Here is a 22429-nt window from a genome sequence, read left to right as displayed (position 1 = left end):
TAACATTGTAAACACACATATCTGCAGCCCGATGCAGATTGTTTGGGTTTTTTAACAGTTAAATACTATAATGTGAATTAAAAATAAATTGTAAGTTCGCTTCAACTAGCTCCTTAGCAGTAGTTTCAAAAAGCAAATGTAAACGGTATGACTAACAAATCTTCCCACGAACCTCTGCCGACACAAGCGGTTACTAAGAGGTACCTGGTGGACACATGACTATTTTTTTAATGTCAAGAGTCCTTGCCCCAAACCACACACACACCCTGCCCCTTTCCTTTTTTGTCCCCCACACACCAGAGCCACAAACAGAGCAAGTTTGGCCATCTCATCACAGTACTTCAGATAACAGTTACCCAACTCCTGCACATTGATTTTACATGAGAATTATACTTAAAGAACTATAGGAGGTCGTTTGATAGCCGATTTGTTGTCTTATGAAAATAGTTAATAGTAGCTATTCCTTTTAGCTTTAGGAAAAGTATTGCAAAAGTACGTTTGACTTTGATATTACTGTGCAAAAAGTACTGGGTGCATTTTATATAAAGGTAATGTCACAGGCAAAATACTGGTTTTGGTGTTTCTAATTTTTAAAGCCACTATGTGTACTGGTTTGAAAGTCCATACAAGTTAAGAAGGGTTTAGAAAAGAAGCTACTCAAAAAAAAACCCCTTTCAATCATTGTATCTGAAATAACCTTTGGTGCTACAAGGACAACCCAATAAGGAAGTGAAGAAAAACTGCAAGTCCTCAACTGGACACTTGAGACTGACTCCAGTCCATTATTCAGAAAATCCATCTTAGTTTATACTTCGACTTTGAATACATGTAGAGCCTACCATACACACTATACAAGTAGCCAATGCTGTTAGCATTTATCCCCGTGCTCTGCGATTTTACCACCAACACCAGGTGGTAGTGACGATTCTCTCTTCGAGTTCATCCTTTCTCCATCACCAAATTCAATTCCAGTTACTAAAAAATTAGTAACTGGAAATCCGTAATAATCCTGGTCAGAATGGGCCATTCACAGCCTTGTGACCTGTGCTGATGTGCCATGCTGCTACATTTCTAGAGATACAGATCAAGTTAAGGTAAACTAGTTGGAGTTGCTGAAGTGGACCCCTCGATCATGTTTGTAGATTTGGTGGCACACTCATCACTGGTGACGACCATAACGCTAATGCTAGGCAATCAAAAATATATCAAAAAGAGTCTGTTTTGCCTTTCGTCAAAGTATGGGTTTAGGGTTAGATTTGCTATATACGATGACTTTGACCTCAGAGGGTTAATGCAATTATCTGATAAATAATATGCCTTTCTATATGACTAATTGTACATAAAACTTTCTAAGCGGTCCTGGCTCCAGTTTTGCTTTGTGGAATTACTGTTAATGGGCAGGTATTTGTGTATGTAATACAGCCATATAATGTTTGGTCACACCTTGTTAACACTAGGTTATAATGTAGCAATGATTTCCAAAAGCCAAGATGGCCATATTTCTAAAATTGAGGCTTAATAACAAGACTTGGTGGTTTTGTCCATCTTTTATATACAGATTTTGGCTGAACTATGGCGATTTTTTCCTAGTGACATAAAACACAATGTTTTAGTGTTTCTGCGATCTTAGAAATATCTATTTTAAGAAAATATACTCCATTTTTGTATGAGTAATCTATCAGTATAAATGCACAAAAGACTACACATAGTGGCTTTAAAATGTAATATTACAAACTGGTTAGAATAGTTGTTCCCAAACATGTGCCATGGAAGTTAAAGATGTAGCAGCTTTTCATTTCAGCTAGCAACAAGAGCTCGTACTTGCTAGTTTAACTAGTGTCTGTCACCAGAATGAGCTGCTTCAGTGAGTACAATCAAAGTCTGCACACGTTTGACTTCCCGTGACACATGGCTGGAAAACACTGGCTTTTAAGCTCAGACCAAACTCTCTTTGTATGGCTCTGTAATAACCCCTGCCTCCCGCACCCGAACCCCAACTCAAACAAGAACAATGCACATTGCTCAACCATTTTCTGCCCAGGCAAAATTAGACAGCAAGCAGAAATAAAACACAATGGCTGACTGGAGTCTAAAGTCTAATGTTTACACAATCCTGAATTCAAAGTAAACATGTCAGTGTAATTTCCCCCAGCTTTCAGTCAGAAGACAATAGCAAGTGCAGTGCACCACCTCATGCTTCACACACTGGTATCAGTGTGTGTGTGTGTGAGTGTGTACAAGAGAGTGAGTGTGTGTGTGCATTTCTGCATTGTCCCAAACATTCTCATTGTCATGTCAGAATGCATATACAACAGAACCCCCCCCACCAAAAAAATGGTTAGATGGTGAAATGAGCTTAAAGCAAACCCGAAAAGAAAACTCAAACCAATGGAAATCAAAAAGTTGAAGTAAGAAAAAATTGGTTTTAAGAGTGATAGAGAGCAACATTCATTCCAGTCTCTTAAAGGCGAGCAGGTTGCGTTTAAATTTGTGCTTTAGGGGTTTGGTCCAAACCTTGCAGGCCACCCTATGTGGGCACTTCTTGCCAAGGCCCAGAGGAGGGGAGATAACTCGCAATAAACTGTACATATCCTTATAATGTATGCGCCCGCTGCAAGAAAAATACAAGGAGGGGAGGTTAGGTGAGGGAACACACAAAATACAGAGAGAGAAAAAAGAAATACAAAAGGAGCAGAAAGAAGAGAAAGAAAAAAAAGCAGAAAGATTCAGAAAAAAACTTCATCTTAAGCATGCACGCTCAAAATTCACAGGGGAGAAGGGAGGGTCACATTCATCTCAACTTTGGAAGAGAAGGCATTAAAAGTTATGAGAGAGAGAGAGAGAGAGAGAGAGAGAGAGGAAAAAGAGAAATAGATGGTTGGAAAATGCTCAAGCAGGCCAGCCTTAACTGTCCCACTCTGAACTATCATCACACGTTGTAGATCCCATTTGATCTGCACACTTCTCGGATAAGACATCGGCACGACAGCAGTCTTTACCCATTTCAGGGCAGGAGAGAAAGTCAGGGGTTAAAATGTTACTTTACATTCAGCAAAAGACTATTTATACATTTGTGTAGATCAGGGGTGTCAAACATAAGGCCCGGGGGCCAGAATTGGCCTGGCAAGCACACCAATCTGACCCGCTGGACAGCTTTGGAAAATGTGAAGGAGGCATAAATTTTGGACTTTTAGATGGATTTTATTAAGTTCTGGTAACTCATATTTATTTCTTACAGGTTAAGCGCAAGAGTCATGCTGAAAGATTGCTTTCATTTACTACAGCAACGTGTTTTTTTATCATGTGGAAAAACTGAGAAATATTGTCGTATTTGCATGTTTCTTTTCTTCTATGGAGACATCTCAGATATTAAATGTGTAGCTGAACTGTTTCACTGGGGCGACCCACTTAAGATCAAAATGGGCTGTATGTGGCCACAGAGAATGGTACAAAATATAAAAACAAGCTTTTTTATGGTACAATAGAGTTTTTTTGTTGGCTGTTTCAAATATTTATCGTGTTTTATCTTGAATATTTCAGTTATTTTGTGTTTCTACTTCAGTTGTTGTGAAAATGTGATGTTGTTTCTAGTATTTGTGTGGCCAAGAACAGTGCTAAGGCTTATCTAGCAATGAACTGTCAGGACAGAGACTACTGCAGCTTCATATCAGGCTTCAAGGTGCGGTAAATGTGGAAGACTGAAGCATTTCCATGACTGTACAATGTGGTGAGGGGGTTGGAATAAGGTTATTATAAAGAAAAATAAATAAAGAAAATAAAACTAATTAATGTAGTTACACTTTACAGAAATAAAGTTTATATGGACGTTACCCTGGAAGCATTATAATGGTAACAGTACAATGGTATTCAAAAAGTTGGCAGTATTATTTTGTAAGACTTCTATATAATACAGCACTATAAGGGTTTTTTTACATTAAGATGCCATTTTTGGAGGTTGGGGTAAGTCCACAGTAAAATAACAGTATACCGCTGGAAAATCTAGCTGCCAGGATCTTTAATGTCATTTATCAGAGAACTTTCCAACAGTATGCAGTGTGTGTTTTCTTTGTATTTTTGTATGGGTTTGAGTCCACCTGAGTGTCACTCACCAGGCGGCAGGGTCGTACTCGGCCCATATCCTTACATACTCATCCAGGTGATGAGGCCCCAGGATGGAAGAGTCTCTAGTCAGGTACTCAAAATTGTCCATGATGACAGCCACAAACAGATTCAGCATCTGGAACAAGTATGTCGCAAACACAGTGATGCAAAAATTTTCTTCAAACAATAACATACCCTCACTGGCCACTTCATTAGGTACATGTTAGCCCTGGGCTGGACCCATGTTTTGCCTTCAGAACTGGCACAGATTCAACAAGGTGCTGGAAATATTCTTCAGAGACTTAGATCCAGCTGATCTATCAGCTGCACATTCATTAAACAAATCTCTATTTCTAGCGTATGCTTGAGGAATGTGGAGGCCATTTATGTACATCGTCATTTCAAGAAACCAGTTTGAGATGATCTGAGCATCTTATGCTGCTGGAAACAGCAAAGTGGCTGGTGATACGAGGCAGGATGGATCCATGCTTTCATGTTGTTTCCACAAAATTCTGACCCTGCCGTTTTATTATTACAGCAGAAATCAACAGTCATGAGTTCAGGCAACATTTTATTCACTTCTGTTGAGTCTGTTATAGCCTCAGCCTCAGTTTCCTGTTTCCTGTTGACAGGAGTGGTACTTGGTGTGGCCTTCTGCTTCAAAGATTTGAAGTATTCTGAATTCAGAGATTCTCATACACACCATAGTTGTAATGAGTGGTTATTTGAGTTACTCTTGCCTTCCTATCAGCTCGAAGCTGTCTAGCAATTCTCCTCTGATGTTTGACATCAACAAGGCATTTTTACCCAGAGAACTGCAACGCACTGAATATTTTCTCTATATATCTTAGAGATGGCTCTATGGGGAAATCACAGTAGATTAGAGGTTTCTGAAATACCCCGTCCAGCCAATCTGGCAAAAACAAAGTGTCACATGTCTGACAGATTAAGCAGATTATCTTGACCACGTCTGAATGCCTAAGTGCATTCAATCGCTGTGATTTGATTAGCTGATTAGATATTTGCTTTATCAATCAGTTGAATAGGTGTACCTAACAAAGTGGAGGGTGAGTCGAATGGACTGAAATGCTTATATAGTGGCCTTCTTGCCCTACTTAAAGCACTTTCTAGCACAAATTTCACCTAATCAAACACACATTCATACAATGCTTTTATCTATACCTAAGCACTTTGAACTAACATTCACACTCTGATGGATGCATAGGAGTTTTTCGGGTTTCAGTATTTAGCCCAAGAATGCTTTGATGCATCGACTGGAGGAACCACCGACCTTGTGATTGGTAGATGACCTGCTCTATTACCCGAGCCACCGCTGAAAACAGTGTGTGCATATTTTGATCAACTGGGTAAAAGTGTATTCAGTGGGTTTTCTCACCAGAAAAGAGCACAAGAAGATAAAGGAGACAAAGTATGTGTAAGCGAAGGTGCTGCCACATTCTTTTTTATCATTCCCTGATTCAGGATCACACTCCTTCTTATCCAGGCAAGCCAACATGATCTCTTGCCACGCTTCACCTGTAGCACTCCTATGAGAGACATTAAAAAAGAAGAAGTTGTACACGACTTGATATGAACATAGAAGATTATTAATATAGAAGATATGATAACATATACAATAACACATCAGTGCTACTGTCGTTCTGCTTCTAAGGAGAAAAAGACTGAGCGACAACAGGAGAAGAAGAGAGGAAGTAAAGTCTTACCTGAACAGCAGCATTAGGGCCATGAAGAAGGTTCTGAAGTTATTGTGCTCATTGATTCCATCATCCTCTGTTAGTTTTAAGTTCCCAAACAACTACACACAAACAGCAGTCAAACAAGGAAAAATCAAGAAGTTTAGGCAACGTAGTTACAACAGGAACTGCCTTCTTGCAGCGTTTTCAGCACAATAACATAAAAACAATAGATATTCTGCAGCACTCAACTTTTAATTGTCAATTTGTACATCATTTTCATCGTTTAAGTTTTATTCCTACTAAATATTTCCATTTTTAAAAACATTTCCTTATTCATATGTATTGCATTATGACTAAACCCTTAAAAGGAAACAAATAAACAAACAAAAAATACACAAGGTTTAATTTGGATGATCCCTCCTTCGTTGTCATCTGTTGCATCTGTGGACAAACTCCAGGGATCCTGCTTCATTTGGATTGCATATCTTCAGGTTAGAAGCACAACAATATGCATGCTTGTTCAACATCCATGGAGCTGTGCACCGCAAATTCATCCTACAGGGTCAGAATGTCAGTGCAGATTTCTACTGTAATGTCCAGAGACATGTGAGGGAGAACATAAGCCATAAAAGAACTGAACTGCACTGGTATACAGCACTTTAAAAAGGCAGGAGATTTTTGATTTCCCCCCTTGCAACTTTATCCTCTTTCTCAAAAGGAAATTTAAGTTGAGATGTGACGATTTCGACCCAAAAAAGTAGATGGAAAAGTGACACTCCAACCACAAACAGCAGCACTGCTGGAGGCAGGCAATCTTACAGTAAATATTTTGATCACACCTTGCATTTTTAATATTGTACTGCAGTATTTATTTGCCAGTTTATTTTGCAGATTTTACTTCTATATACAAAACCTATAATAAAACCCTTGTGATGAATTTTTGAAGCTTAAAGTAGCTCATCACCTCACCCTGCCTTTGACTTGAGTTTAGTATGTATACTTTACAGTGCAATTTATACTATGATGCTCAAAGAACTTATAGGAACACTTGGTCATCACAGTTAAACACAAACACAAACTTCAGCTATATCAATCTGTCTAGTTAGAAAGCATAATCCATTGTGAATCCATTTCACCATGCTTTGGTGAAAACGATGTGACAATAGGTGCACACGAGAGGCAGCAACCCCAAAAAGGAAGACAGTTTTGCAGGTGGTGATGACAGACCATTGCTCTCTGCTTATCATGCCTGACTGATCTTTCTCTAGTTTTGCTTTTGTTAGTGGCCTTATCACTGCTGATAGCTTGAGATGGTACCTGCACTCCAGGCAGGCCAGGTCCTCCAGGATGGCACATGGACACATGCAGACTGTATCTTATAAATGTGGAGGTGATATCAGGAGACTGGCATCAAACCAGCAGCAGGACCAGCATCGTGGCAGGTCAACCACTACGCCACTTTACTGGTGAAGCAGGTTCACACTGAGCACATGTAACAGGCATGTGCCTGGCAAACGTTATGATGCAACAATTTTTGGTGGTTCCGTCCATTCATTTTATTCCATTTATCCAATTCAGAGTTGTGGACAGCCTGATATCCCTGAAGTTTAACTAACTTTGTGTCACACTGTGATGACATTGTGTTCCCTTAGCGGTTCTGAGGCGTGTATATGACATGTTTTATGAGACGTACTGTGACTGCACAAGAAGATCTTTAATTTAACCTCTTTTTTTATCTTACTTGCACTTCTATGGTGCATAATGTAAGTAAACTTTTGGATACAGGCCTTACAGGCATTGGGATACAGGATAGACACTTCTATCCTTTTTGAACAGATTCTGTGCTGTTCACACTGTTGCTGAAGCATTTAACTGTCCCAACCCATCAAATGTAAAAATCTCAGGACTCTATAAGCAGTACTCACCTGCATGCCAATGATGGCATAGATGAAGAACAGCATGGCAATAAGCAGGCACACGTATGGCAAAGCCTAGCAGGGCAGATAGGAAACACCTTTCAGTGCCATTAAGTGTATTGTGACATGTGCATACCTTTTGATTGTGTTAGTTAATGACTGAATACCTTGAAGGACTGGACGAAGGTCCAGAGCAAGATGCGAATGGTCTCTCCCTGTCTCAGCAGCTTTATAAGGCGAGCTGCTCTGAAGAGCCTCAGGAAGCTCAAACTGAAGGCATTATTCTACAGCACAAAGGGAGAACACAGTGAGTTTCACCGAGTATGCCGCACCTGCACAGCATTTCTCTAACAAACAGAAAACCCAAAATCAACACTTGAAGAAAGAGAGGACAAAGAAAAAGAGAGAAGGGAAGTCAAAACCAACTAAATGAATGCAACTGCAAACATAACGGCTCTCAGTAAAAAGGCTGAAGGGGAAAAAAGAGAGAAATAAAATAAGGAGGAAGGAAAAAAAAGAAGAAGAAGAGTTTTAAGAGCTTAAAGGTCATCATCCAATCTGATACAACAAAACAGTTTTTTTTAAGAGAACAAAATGCACTGATCTCTGGGGAGGGTGGGGGCAAGCAGGCCACATCAGATGGAGCACAGTGCAATGTGCCTGTCAACCACAAACACACGCACACACAGAATGACAAACCCTAACAGAGCATGGCTTGAGTTTGCTCCCATCTAGAGGATGCTAGGTTGCTCTCTGTTGTCTCTAGAGGAGAACAACCAATCAGTATTGGACAAACCTTAACACAAAGTTGGTCTCAGCTAATTTCATTAAGATCTAGATGCCGGTATGTCCCAAAGATTTTGGTATTTTGTTCCCCTTTTAAAACAATTGATAAGTCAAACGTAAAAAACTATGTGATTCTTATAGCTGGGATCTTTGCCAATACACTCGGGAATTTGTATCGAGCCTATTTCTATTTTCTATTTTTGGCATGTCACATAGAAAAAATATTTCACACACAACAGCCAAACTCTGGTGAGGCTCTGGCATTTTGTCGTTCACAGGCAAGGCAAAAAGAGGAGGATGAGGAAGAAGGGGTATAGAGGAGTGGTGTGGGAGAGGGACCAGAGAGCAGCCTCAGTTCAGGCATTGCAGCATACTTTAGGAGAAAGGAGCTGGCCGACATGCAGTCCAGAGAGGGCCAGTGGTGCAGATTCTACTTTTAACTGTATTTGAAGATTTAATACTCTGAAACATTTGTGTGTGATACACTCTTGTGAGGAACACAGACATCTCAAACTACAACGTCGCTACCAGAATTTAAATATGAAAGGTTGGCTTTGCCTTGTAAGCGATCATTTTTCAAAACTGTCCACCTCGTGTTCTTAATCAGTAACCCTGGCTAGAAATTTACCAAACTACTGGACATCCATAAAACTACTATTTTATTTTATTTAGCTTATTGCCTGTAAAATGGTTGCTAGACGTGACTACTCATGGTCAGTTGCTGTCTTTGGAGCAACTTTGGTTGCTCAAGATGGTAACAAAACGGCAATAGGATGGAGTCACTGTGCAATCATTTTTCACAATTTAATGGGGTCAAGTTAGCAAATACATGTAATCTATTTGTAATGATACACAATGCGTCTAGTGTGGTTTAGTGGGGTAATTCGTTTTCATAGGACAGGATAAGTTTGAATAACTTTATAACCCTTAATAAATGAAATAATCATTTCAAAGCTGTGTTTTTTTATTTTTCTATAATATTAAAATTAGTTTGATGATCTGAAACATTTAAGTGGGACCAATTTGCAAAAAATCTAAGAAATCAAGAAGGGGGCAAGTATATTTTTACGGCACTGTATGTAGATATTAACAGATTTGTGATTTTCATGGTGTATTATTACAAATAGGCTGCATGAATTTGCTAACGTGACCTCATTTAATCATAAAATGTTAGTTGACTGAGTCCATCTTGACTCACCTAACTTGCTTCGAAGATGGCAACTGACCGTGATTAGTGGTCCCAGACCTGGTCGCTATCTTGTGATGGTCCAGATCTGGGAGAAGATCTCCCAGGACACCATCCATTTCGTTACTAGGAGCGTGCCCCATCATTGTCAGGCATGGATACAAGCATGTAGGGCCAAACAAACTACTGAGTACTATTTCGAGCTGCTGCAATAAAATTTTGGCAAAATGGACTAAAATAGACTAGCGTGCCTCATTATTTATTTTTATAGTGTCTTTTAATTCAACCCTCTTTAGCCTGATAATTTTCATTTCCATATATTAATGTGGTATCCTTTTTTCCCCCTAACACATTAGTCCTTATAAGTGTAGATATCCAGCATGCCCTCCCCCCACCTAGATCTGATGTGTTTTTAAAGTGTTCCTTTTATTTTTTGGAGGACTAATGTCCATCGACCTCATAGATCAATGAAGAAGACTGGCTTCAGAATTTAGTCCCAGGAGCTACCTGAACTATTTTACATATAGTCCATGGATGAGTGAAGTACTGTGACAAGGAAGTTCAGAGAGTTCAAAAGTCCAACATCCAGAAAGCGCATGCACTGGGTTCATGGTTAAGACTGGTCATGAGAGAGCAGGTGACTGAGGAGCAACAAATGAGTCGAGGGTGTGCACAGTCAATGAAGATGCAGGAGAAAGTTTTTGAGAGATAAATTACAAACCAACCGGATTCTACATATGCCAATATGTAGAAAGAGGAATGGGGAGGATTTTTGTTTTCATTTGTAGTAAAATGTGAGTGGGTGAAAGATATTTTTTGGGGGAGGAGGGGAGAAGGTAAGTGGGTGGGTTGGTGGGTGTTGGTTGTGTGTTTTATTTGGACATGGAACACACACCATCACCATCATCATTATCATCATCATCATCATCACAGGACCACCACCACATGTCATGGTGCAGCATGGATGGAGAACACGATGAAGGATTTCATAGTGCATTTTGATTGGATGGATTTTATCAGAGGAGGAGGGAGTGGGAGGGGCGTAGGGCGCCAACAAAGTAGAGAGGTTTAAAGAAAGCATGTGAAGAGATAGAAGAGGAAGACAGAATCAATATGGGCGTCATCACAAAAGCAGTGAAACACTTCAAGACAACAGCATTTCATTTGGGAAAGAGTAAGTTCAGCCTCTCTTCTTTTCCAGCTTTCATTAACCAAACTTCGTTTATTTGAAGTCAAAGGCAATTTGCTGCTCCATATTTTTTATTCTTTGACACTAGCGGAGTAGGTGTGATGATTCACAGCTTATACAAGCCCTCACTGACCGAGAAAAGCCACAAGAACTCCTCTCCCTTTTGAAGCCAACTTTCTTCTGATTCCGTGCTCCTTGCAAACAGGTTTGTACAGCAGGTAAGCAAAGCCAGGGCTGTGACTAAAACATGGCTGGATGATGAAACTATGACAAACCAGGTCCCGGGTTCTTGAGCAGCTAGAATAGGGGTTTGAGAGATTTGTGAAACATTGCACCCTGCTTTTATTTACATGCTATACAGTGTCCAAACTTTTTTGGTATTGGTGTTGTACAAAAGAAAGAACATAAGAAACAACAGGTTACTTTTAAAACACTAAATGGAAGAATCTGGATATTTGCTTGAAGTGTTATTATTTGTCCAGATCCTAAAACTAGACAAAAATGAATCGACCTGTCATGGTCCCTGTGCCTCACCAGCTGATCCCGTATTAGGCAACATGTGTTTTTGTTGTTTTGCTTATTCTCTCTCTCTCTCTCCTGCCGGGGCGGTGATCATTACGGGCTCCCGCCCCTGGCCCACGCACCTGCCATCTCCACACCTGCTACCTATCTTTGTAATCCCGAGCCCTACTTAAGATGGCAGCACTGTGCTACTCGTCGCTGGATCGTTGAGCTATCAGCGTTAGTCGCTCAGTAGTTTGAGAATCTGAATCTGTGAGTTGTTTCCGTTAGTTCGTCTCTGTGTGTGACCCAGTTACGGAGTGAGGAGAGTGATTTGGAGACCTTTTGGAGTGCGTTTGATCCCCTTCCTTTCCCTCACGGACCCTGGAGCCCTGGACCCCCCCCCCTCCGGCACGTTGTATATATTATCACCTGGTGTTCTCTGTATAAATAAATTAACTGTCTTTGCTACAAGGATTCCTGGTCCGCGCCTGAGTCCGTTAACTAATCGTGACACGACCTCTACATACATTAGTGTTTAGTCATTAACTTGAAAATGTCTGGGATCCTCTTGAGTTGACTGGTGTTTTGTGCCACTCTGTTTAGCAGATATGTCAAATCTTTAACAGTGAACCAGACACAAAGCAAGCCAAGATGTTAAAAAGAAAAATAATAATCTTATTGGGTTTTTTTTCTTTCTGTAAATATACGGCCAGCTCAGTTAACTGTAAGCAAAAGCTGTTTTTGGCTGTGTTTGAAAAGTCACAACAAAAGTAAGTGTTAGCTATTATGAACTCTCAAATTCACTTGCGGAGTCAGTAACCAGCAGTTCTGCTGCTACCACCTGGCAGCATCCTGACAAAAAAATCAATCGGCTGTCTGAAACAATCAGTTCACTGTTTAAAGTGGCATAGGTGTCAATTAAGGCCTGTTCACACAGCAGTCATGCAAATGTGGCCCCTCCAACACGGCCAGAGGGTGTTTTTAATCATCTGCAAACACTGTTAGACTGCAGTACTTAGCACAGTTACTGCTAATCTAGTCAGTGTGAATGAGAGGAAGACTTAGTATAAGAAAGGCTGATGCCAGATTCAAAAAGCACCAAGCAAAAATGATACAATAGCTGGACAGTGAAGAGAGGCTGAAACTTCTACTGAAGTACTGGTCTTATATCCACAGTTATATTAACTCATATGTAAATACTATTACACATACAAGTACCAACAAACTCACAGGTAACATCGAGAGACTGCTCACTGAAGACAGGTTCAAAATGAACTAGAAACAACAGTTGCAGCTTGATACAATGTTCACCATCTACCGTAGCTTCCATAATAGGAGGAGCGGCCAGTGACTGCCTTTTTCTCTTTAAGTCCCACTTTTGCAAGTGTGCATCTACATGATGTGAGGACACTTTTTTGGGTGGCAACCTACTGATCCAGATTACATTTAATAAATGATCTCTGACAAGTCCAAAAATCAGTGGATCATAAAAATCATAGTCTTGCTTAAGCCTTAATATTGAATATCTCTTGCATCTAAAATAATTTAATTTCTCATGAATAAATTGCTTTAATACAGGCCATGACTTAATAATTCTGTTTGTTAGTGGTTTCAGTGTGGACTTGAGTAGTGATTGCCTCATTTTAAGGATTTCAGAGACGTCTACAAAGGCCAGTCACCACATGGGCAAAAAAGCTGGCCTGTCCTCTGAGCCTCTTTTATATTCAACAAATCATTCTGTATTGTTCATTTGGTCCAAACACTGTACAGCACTTACCCCAAATTCTGTCACTAATATGTCAGTGATGCTTCCAAGGACAGACACAAAATCAAAAATGTTCCAGGCATCTCTGAAGTAATTCTGTCAAGTAAGAAAGACAACAAAACGAGAGATGTTCAAAGATCTGCATCTTTCACAACTTGAAGCCAGAAGGAGGTAAGGAGCCCCGATCCAATAGTGCTGATGTTACAGTAGAGACGAGGCGAAAGGAGGCTGCTAGCATGACTACTGCTCCACACAGTGCACTCTGGGTTTTTCCAGGTACAGGAAAAACATGATCTAGATCTGTCTCCCAAAATAACCTGCTTTATTAATGAATAATAGCATGATACACTGATGCATATAGACTGGGTCAGCCTACATAAGGAAAGTGTGTGTTTTTTGTGTGCAGGTCGTTTTCATTTAAAGTCTCACCAGAGGGCCGAATGCTATGATCTTGAGCACTGATTCCAAGAAAAAAAAGGTGGTAAACACAATGTTGAGGTTCTTCAGGACATTATTGTAGACCATTGATGCACCTTCGAACTGCAGACACACACATAGACAGGAAAGGAATGAGAACGGCATTAGTGACACACGATGCATTATACTTCACTCAGAGGGCGACTTCTACCTTCATCATGAGGACGATGGTGTTGAGCGCGATTAGAGCCATGATGCTGTACTCGAAGGGCGGAGATACCACAAACTGCCACATACGATACTGGAAGCTCAGTTTGTTCTTTGGCATGTGGCGAGTCAGAGGCCTGGCATTGATGGCAAAATCTATACAGGCTCGCTGGATGAGGAGAAGAGAGGGGAGGTGTGTTACGGTTAATTTACTTTTGGCACAAGACATCTGAAAAAGCACAAAGCATCTTTAATCTCTCTCCACACCTCATTTTTTTCTAAGCTGTAGTCCTCCATCATCTTATCGCCCTGTTCCTGGAAGGTGATGATGATGAGAGCCACAAAGATGTTTACAAAGAAGAAGGGGAAGACAACGAAGTACACCACGTAAAAGATGGACATTTCCATCCTGTAACCTGGGCTCGGGCCCTGATTCTCATAGGTGGAGTCCACTGAGTGCTTCAACACCCTAAAAAAAAGGGAGAGACAGAGGAAAAAAGCTAAATAAAAATGTACTGAAAAATATATTATCATCCCCGGCGGCTCAGTTTCACTCATTCAGTTCAGTTTTACATTTTATTTATATACGGCAGCACCAAAAGTCACCAAGAGGAACTTCATATATTATATATCATATATTAACAAGAAAACGAACTTTTTGTGTGCTGAAGTAAAACTTTTGCTGTCACAAAGTAAAATTTGTATAGCAGTAACAAATTTGATCAAAAAATGAGTTTATTATTTGTGTGTGTTTCTGTGTGTGTTTGTAATCCACTCACTGTGGCCAACCCTCTCCAGTTGAGACGGTGAAGAGGGTGAGCAAGGCCCAAGCCACGTTGTCGTAGTGGAAATCGTACTTCTTCCACTCCCGCTTTTCAGCTTTAACTTCATCTTTCTCATATACCAAGTACTCGCCCCTGGTGAGATGGCACAACATGTTGTTTTAAATAATACAAACACATGAAAAACATCAGCCAATATATAAAAATGTAAGTTCACAAAAGCACCATAGCTATATGTATACTCATACTTTCTATTTCTGTTTTGTTTATATTTGACATAATAATTAGTTGGTTGGTCCAGTGTTTATTAATGGCATTTTCCTATTGAAAAAAACAGCATTTATTATGATGCCAAGCAAACTCCTGTAGGTGGCAGTATAGCCATAAGACAATTTCAGTCTACAGACTGAAAAGACGTTCAGACTGTAACATTGATTTCTTGTTAACCAAAGAGAGCATCTGAATTCATGTGGCTCTGGAGATCACTAGCATTCATCCAACATATGAAATATCCTCTAGTTTAAGACTGGGAGGAGACACAAATCCAGGAAGGATTGCACTAGGTAGGACATTTAGAGCAAAAAATCAAATACGCGGATTCACCCACTGAGCTGACCCTTCCAAATGAAGAAGCTCTCTCACTGTCTTCTCATACGTTTCTATGTGGCCGCCAATCTAACTGCGTTTTTTTTTCTGAACCCACCTGCAGTCGCGCTCAAACTCCTTGGATTCATCTGTGCAATGGAAGAAGCGACCTTTGAAGAGCTGAACGGCCACCACAGCAAAGATGAACATAAAGAGCATGTAAACAATCAGGATGTTCAACACATTCTTCAGAGAGTTGACCACGCAGTCGAAGACAGCCTGCAGGGCAGAGATGGAGACATTTACAAATGTAGTGAAGCCATTTGAAACTTCTTGGTAGATGGCAGAGACAATTTTAGAGAAGATTTTTAAAATTCAATTAAATTTGATTGTATTTATATAGCGCCAAATCAAAACAACAGTCGCCTCAAGTGATTTTATATTATAAGACAAAGACCCCAAAGAATCCCAACAATCAAATGACCCCGTCTAAGCAAGTATTTGGCAACAGTGGGAAGGAAAAACTGCCTTTTAACAAGAACCAGGAACCGGGCTCAGGCAGGGGGAGCCATGTGCTCCACGGGTAAGGGTATTTAACTATAGTTAATTAAAACCAGGAAGTCTGTAAATCATCACAGTGTTTTTGCACTTTGGGGTAACACATTTCAGCTACTTTACAACCTATAAGATTATGAGCCCCTGACAGATGTTGTTTTTCCCTCTTTTAGACACATTTTCAGCTATTTTTGTCACAGTGGGGGAATTCAGTGATTATTCAGTGAGTATAATGTCAGCTGGGAAAGTAAAAGTGATGGGCAAATAGCTCTACCTTTAACTTGGGCAGACGTTTGATGGTCTTAAGAGGTCGCAGCACCCTCAGCACACGGAGGGATTTGATTGTACTGATGTCTTTACTTTTGTTATTCCCCCTAGAGTTGATCCAAGGAATAAAAAAAAAACAATGTTAGAAAAAAATCAGAGCGCCAAGTGGAGAACTGATGGGATGAAACAAAGAGCTCTCACCAAACCCTTTGAAATTATTCAACAATTATATTTCATAAAGGGATGAGGTGGGGTGAGGGACATTTCCAAAACTTTAAAATTTATCTTTTAAACATAACTTCTGTGTTGAAAACTGAAACAAAAACATATGATACGGCCTTGTATAAAAATCATACACACATAATATTTGTGCGGACAGTCGCTTCTTCTGCAGGAAAAGAGTAACTTTGAAGTGCACGTCAAACATGAAACCGGTGGGAGAGAACGTGTTCGGTTGTCTGACCGTTTGGTTTCATGGACATCGAGAAGCATTGCGACCTTTTGTTAAAATCTTCACTATCACACAACAAGACATTCACTCATTCCATACTGACAGGCATCTCCCGGCAGAGTGCCCAGCCAAACCTCTTTCTTTCTTTTTCAGTCATGCGCTGTTAGGTTCTCCAGGAGAAATGGATGTTTCGATTTGGCAACATGAAACGCGAACTTTAAGTATTACATGGCTAGGATTATTTTTGATATAATCCTGAATTTGTTAAAGTTTAATGGACTGACTCAGATACGTTTCACATAGCTTCCTTTTTGTTAAAAACAGCTGTCATGTTTTGGATTTCTCAAAAGAGACGAGGGCAGTAGACAGAGGCTATGTGAGACACTTTGGACATGTGACGTTGCTAGCAGAACACAATATCACATGTCATAACACAAGCAAACACCAGGAGTGTTAAATGAGCCATGAAAGTGACCAGAGGAAATTATCTTGGGCTGAAAGTCTAGCGTTTTCAGTCTTGTGTTTTTAAATGCTTGCTTTACGCCCCAAAATCCATAGCTAAACATTTATTTGTGATTTGTATACCCATATACCAATATCAGTGAAGAAAAATTGAGGTGTCAAGGATCTAAATAGCTCAGTTGATCACAACAGTAAGTGGATGGGCCACTTTGGGTGACAAAAACCAGAGGCCAGAGGCACTGGAGGCTTGCCAAGCCAGTGCAGAAAAGAGGTCATCCATCAAGAGGGAGCTCTTTAACTATGAACTCAGTTCCTGTGACAGAAAACATAAGACAATTCAATTCTTTGCTGATTGATTGAGTTGGAGCCTTGGCAGTTCTTCGTGTCTGCACAATAGGGTTTGTGTAGGTGCGTGTGTGTGAGAGAGCGGGACTAAATCGATAATCAATGGGAGTTCCCCTTTGAAGTTGACTCGAACTGAGGTCTCTCTATCCAGGCAGCTTTAAAGTATTAGAGTAAAGCCAAGTAAGGCCAAAGGTGTTGGGAATTAACAATATCCCTGCACATACAGACACGCACAAGATCTCACACATGCACACTAGCATAATAGCAAAGGCAACAGTCCTTTTAGTTTATTGACTGACATATGAATAAACTTTTTTGGTATTCTGCCAAGTAAAATGATGTATGACAGAAAGGGGAGCTCGTTAAAAAGCGAAATAAAGTTAAATATAGTTAAACACCTGTGATCTGTGAAGGACTATAAAGTCTCTTCTTGAGGCCGACAACTCTCACATAAAAATATCACAAAATACTTCATTGTATTGCACTTCAATGTGGGATTATCTATGACATTATCTATTGATAGAAAGTTGCCTAATTTAGCCCAAAGGCACATCTATAGGAATAAGCTGTATTTCACTTTCATCTGTGTAGCAACACAACCACACCAGTAGAGTCTTGTGAATATTCTACGTAGGACTATTTCTGGGTGACAAAACAAAAGATACCAGACTCAACACAATGGGTTTTCCTGACCAGCAGATGGGCAAGAGCCAGGCATGACATTTTCTCTTTGTTAAACCACAGAATGCACTTGCTCAGAAGCTTGGCAGTGGTGTTTGTAAGGTATAGAACAATAACTTTTCCTGTGGGAGTTGCAAATTTTGCTAAACCACATTAAAAAAAAAATCATCTGGTATTCTTTTGGCAGAAACTGGCAGAAAAAAATGAAGACAACACTGAAGTGCCAAGAACTCGAGTTTTACCGATTTTCAGATACTGATACCGATATTTGGCGTGTTCAAAAGCCAATATACGGAAAAAAAAACAACATTTGCTGTTGCAATTTAGCTAAAACAAAAACATAAATTCTAGGAAATGAGGTTAGAATACAGGCCAATAACACACACACACATACACACACACGCACAAAAGGTTTATAGCCTCCTTTACAAACAGCTTACAAAAAGTGGGTGTGGGTGGGGTGTCACTTTGATACTATTGTTCTGGTAATTTTAAGTTGTGCGTTCATTAAACAAGGTATTAGAGCTTTTTTCAGTTAAAAAGTGAGCTACAAATCAAAGCCTTTAAGTCAAATCTGCTGAGGTGTTTAGATGGTTTCCTGTGGTTTGTGGACACAGAGATGGAAACGAGAACAAGTGTAAATGATACGGCGAGAATGAGTATGGACGACAAGAACAGTAAAGAAAGAAAGAGAGAGAAGCCAATTTGACCCGGTGGTGGAGAAAAGAAGACAGCAGGATAGAGCAGGACAGAGGAAGGACTTTACCCGCTGACGCTCCTGTTGAGTTTCCCCGAAGATGGAGACAGCAAGAGTCAGGGACAGCGACAGAAAGAAAGACAGAGAAAGAAGACGAGAGAGAAAGGAAGAGGGGGAGGGAAGGGAAAAAAGACATAGAAAGACACAAGCACACGCGCACACACAGATACACACACATACACAAAGAGGCCAACAAAGACAGACACAAGAGAGAGGGGGTTTGGTAGAAACAGGAAAAAATACATTCACATGAGAGACAGACAAAAAAGAACAGCAAGATGGGCATACCTGCATACCCGATTACAAATACACACCCTCCACCCATCAACACACCCACGCATGCACACAGATTATTCCTTTCCATGCCCATCTCTTGTCAGCATAAAAAACGCCGAATGGGATACTGAAATACCTGTCAGCTAGAATATCACTCAAAAGTTTAGTGTAACTTATCAGAAATACACTATACTTAATGACTAAAGGAATCAGTAATCATATATTACTTATGATTCTTAATGGAATATGTACATAGGCATACAGAAGCCCATTTTCAGTAACCACCACTCTGTTTTTCCAGCGACACATCGCATTACCTAATGCAAATTCCATCCATCTATTTTCTTATCCATGTGTCCAACCCTAATGTAAGCTTATTATATTAAAATGATTATTGATCTGAATATTTATTGAGCCAAAAACCACTTTACATTTGGCTCATTGGGGCTCTGTAGCATTAGGCAATGTTGGCTTAATTACAGTCTTAAATTTTCACCTTGAAAAAAAAAATTTTTTTTAGTTTAAAAAAAGATTTAAAAAGAAAGTTTGCAACAGGGTGTACTACTCCTTTGAGAAAAACTGGTGGTGTTCTGTGAAGGACGTACTACAGGCTGTCACATTAAAACTTTTCATACTTTTTGGGCCATACTGTTCATTCCTTTGAAAAAATAATACTTTCATATTTTTCATTTTTTGTCATTTTGAAACAATAATCAAACACATATTCTCCAAACCAGCTGGCAAGTGTTCTTTTTCTTTTTTTAAATCAGCACAACAGTTTTCAGTGCTGACCAAATAGAAATGATTTCTAATCATTGGTCTTTTGAAAGGATTGTACTGATATTTATACTTAAGCTGCTTTACTTGATTTAGCTTAATATTTTCAGTTTAACCGAGCTCCTTTTCTTAGCTTCCTGAGCTATGTTTTTGTCCAGGAAACACACTGGAACAGTGCTGGAATGATTCTTTTAAAATGGGCTGTATGGCTTTATGTAGATATTCCCTTAAAAATGATAAATGATTCAAGGTAAATACATTCCCTCACATTTTATACTTAACTGTTTATCAAGTGGTCTTAAGAAATAACTTTCCAGGCTTTCTGAAGATTTCATAAAGTTTTTATTTAACATTGGATCCTTTTTTAATACTCGATTTTAAGTCCAGTCCTTGTACCTGACCTTTCTCAGAGGAATGTTTTAGGGTTTGTGTTGTTTCTTTGTAAAAACCACTTAACACTGACTATGAGTTATTCACAGATAAAAATAGCATCTAACTCAAGGAATAAACCAGTGTTGTGGCTACACAATTTTAAAATCATTTGTTCACATTTCTGTAGCTGAAGCTACTAAAAAAGCCAAAGATAACACAGTTTGATGTGGAAACAGGGAGAAAAGGCTGAGGTATGCTAAATTACACAAGAACTGGACTGAAAATCAGTGGCGACACGCCTCATGGAGTCATGAATCTGAATTCTACTTCACTGAAGCAGTCTCGGATCATAGTAATATATTATGCTAATATAATATAAGCACATAATGCAATGCTTTTATATTTTTTAGAACATTTAGGCTCATGCTTGACAAACCAATCGAATCCAATAAAAACAGGGGCTGTGTAATTTATTAAATATTACTACAACTCTTGAGAGTAGATTCTGTAACATGACACATAATGTAAAAGATTTATATTTTAAAATAAAATATAATAATATAGTTTTGTTGAGCCTCTTTATGCCTCCTTACGTTGCAGCAATGTACCTTTTATTCCATCAGTGCTGCTTTACTCTCAGGTACCTCACTGAGCTCTGCAGTTATAATAAGAGCAGTTCTGTGAATCAGGCCCCTTGCTGAGACTCTAGACGTGCAAATCTTCCCTCCCTCCAAGGCTGTCTTTTGCTGCGGCCTGCTGTGCTACCATCTCTATGAAGAATTACCTTCACGGCTGGAGGAGGAAACTCAATTGCTGCATCCATTTACACCAATTCTTATCTTATCACACCATAATGATCAATTAGACCAGGCCTACAGCACAAATTGCCCTCATTAGATCTGCAATCAAATCTAGCGGGATTTTATCAAAGCTTGTTTTGCATGCAAATCTACACAGGAGAAGAGAAAGGCGTTAAATCTTTCCAAGTGGCCGGTTCCAGGTTTTCTTGACACGTTAGAGCGCATAGGCATATACTCAGGACATTCATCATGAGCGGACACTCAAGAAACCAGGATTTGTGTGTACTGTCCCATACACACACACCGTCAACGGGAGAGGAAAGACACTTTCACAGTGTACTGTGAGTGCATGCAGATTTCACTAATGACACTGCATCATTCAGCATTTATTTTGGAGAATGAAAGGTGCCAAAAGCGTGGTTGTTGTGTTCAAAACCCATAAAAATACGAAGCCATTGTACTGCGACCATGCTAAAAAACCCTCTGTACAATGGTTCTGTGATGTACCTGCTTTTAAAGAATGTCATGCGTCAAAGTGGAATTACACAGGTGGGAGTGAAGCCTTCGCCCCCTTAAGTAAAAATGTCTGGTAGCTCAGCCCTGAAGCGGATGGTAGGATTGGGGGGCAAAGGAGAAAACTACAAAGAGGGCGGAGAGAGGAGGCGAAGGTGTGAGGGGCAATGGTGCGAGAGTATCCTAAAGAGAAACGGGAAGGGTGATTCAAGAAGTAAATAAGGGGAGGAGGCAGCTGTAAAGAAGTGGAGAGGAGAGAGGAGGAAGATCAGTGCAGGGTGCAGGAGGCATCTTCTTTTCAGTGGCGAGTCAGGCTGGGGAGGGTGCAGCAGTGGACTGATTTTTAACTTGCCATTACAAATTTATCATCCATCTGAAACAATTGGACAGTTTGTGTTTCTTTCTAAAGTGGTGGAAAATTGTCACCTTTTACTATTTATATATTTTGCTATTTATATTTGTGTGTGTTTGACATCATCCTTGCCCAACCAAAATAATCCAAAACCCGGGTAAGTAATAAGTGGTGCTGGATTAGTGCTTTTAAAGGTAAAACCAATTAAAACCTTATAATCAATTAGGTATAAAAAAGTTACTGTTTTTATTCCTATTAATATATTTTTTTGTTAAAATCTTTAAAAATTAACTGGGAACACCTTTTGTTTTGAACAATATCTGAAATATACCATAGCTGCAGTGCTTCACCAACAGTGTGACAAGTTCAATTTGTATAGTCATGCCTTAAATTTGATACCTTATTTTCTCTATGCTGTATTTGCCTGCATGTGCAGCTTCCCTGGTCAGCTAGCATCTACTCAAATACTGACCAGTGCATGTGTGTTCATTCACCCTTCAGCTACACCATTACTAATACTATGTTACCCTGTCTTTGTCCTCCTAAAATAAGGGAAGGGTACGGGACTTCAGGGAGCCTGGGATGTTTGTTAGCTATGGATCTTTTATGGGTTTGTTGGGAATTTGGAAGCCAGATCAATGCTTCAGGCTTTTTACAGACACACTTCTGGGCAGTTTTTTCCTACC

General features: G+C 39.7%; 1 protein-coding gene across 1 annotated transcript in view; it reads right to left on the bottom strand.

Moving 5' to 3' along the window:
• cacna1ab (calcium channel, voltage-dependent, P/Q type, alpha 1A subunit, b) overlaps positions 1–22429 on the bottom strand; it is a 180094-nt gene that overhangs the window by 32482 nt on the left and 125183 nt on the right. Inside the window, exons 25-37 of the mRNA XM_039613577.1 lie at positions 15965–16064; positions 15254–15414; positions 14548–14685; positions 14036–14237; positions 13773–13937; positions 13574–13684; positions 13157–13240; positions 7882–7998; positions 7724–7789; positions 5826–5917; positions 5498–5648; positions 4110–4237; positions 2515–2611 (exon numbers count right to left, since the gene is read on the bottom strand). Of these exons, the coding sequence (XP_039469511.1) occupies positions 2515–2611; positions 4110–4237; positions 5498–5648; positions 5826–5917; positions 7724–7789; positions 7882–7998; positions 13157–13240; positions 13574–13684; positions 13773–13937; positions 14036–14237; positions 14548–14685; positions 15254–15414; positions 15965–16064 (1612 nt within the window). The remainder of the gene's footprint in view (positions 1–2514; positions 2612–4109; positions 4238–5497; positions 5649–5825; positions 5918–7723; positions 7790–7881; positions 7999–13156; positions 13241–13573; positions 13685–13772; positions 13938–14035; positions 14238–14547; positions 14686–15253; positions 15415–15964; positions 16065–22429) is intronic.

Source organism: Oreochromis aureus, linkage group 6 (genome assembly GCF_013358895.1).
Source record: "Oreochromis aureus strain Israel breed Guangdong linkage group 6, ZZ_aureus, whole genome shotgun sequence".
Lineage (NCBI taxonomy): Eukaryota > Metazoa > Chordata > Actinopteri > Cichliformes > Cichlidae > Oreochromis > Oreochromis aureus.
The sequence above is the reverse complement of the archived record's forward strand: the minus strand, read 5'-3'. Positions and strand labels throughout refer to the sequence as shown.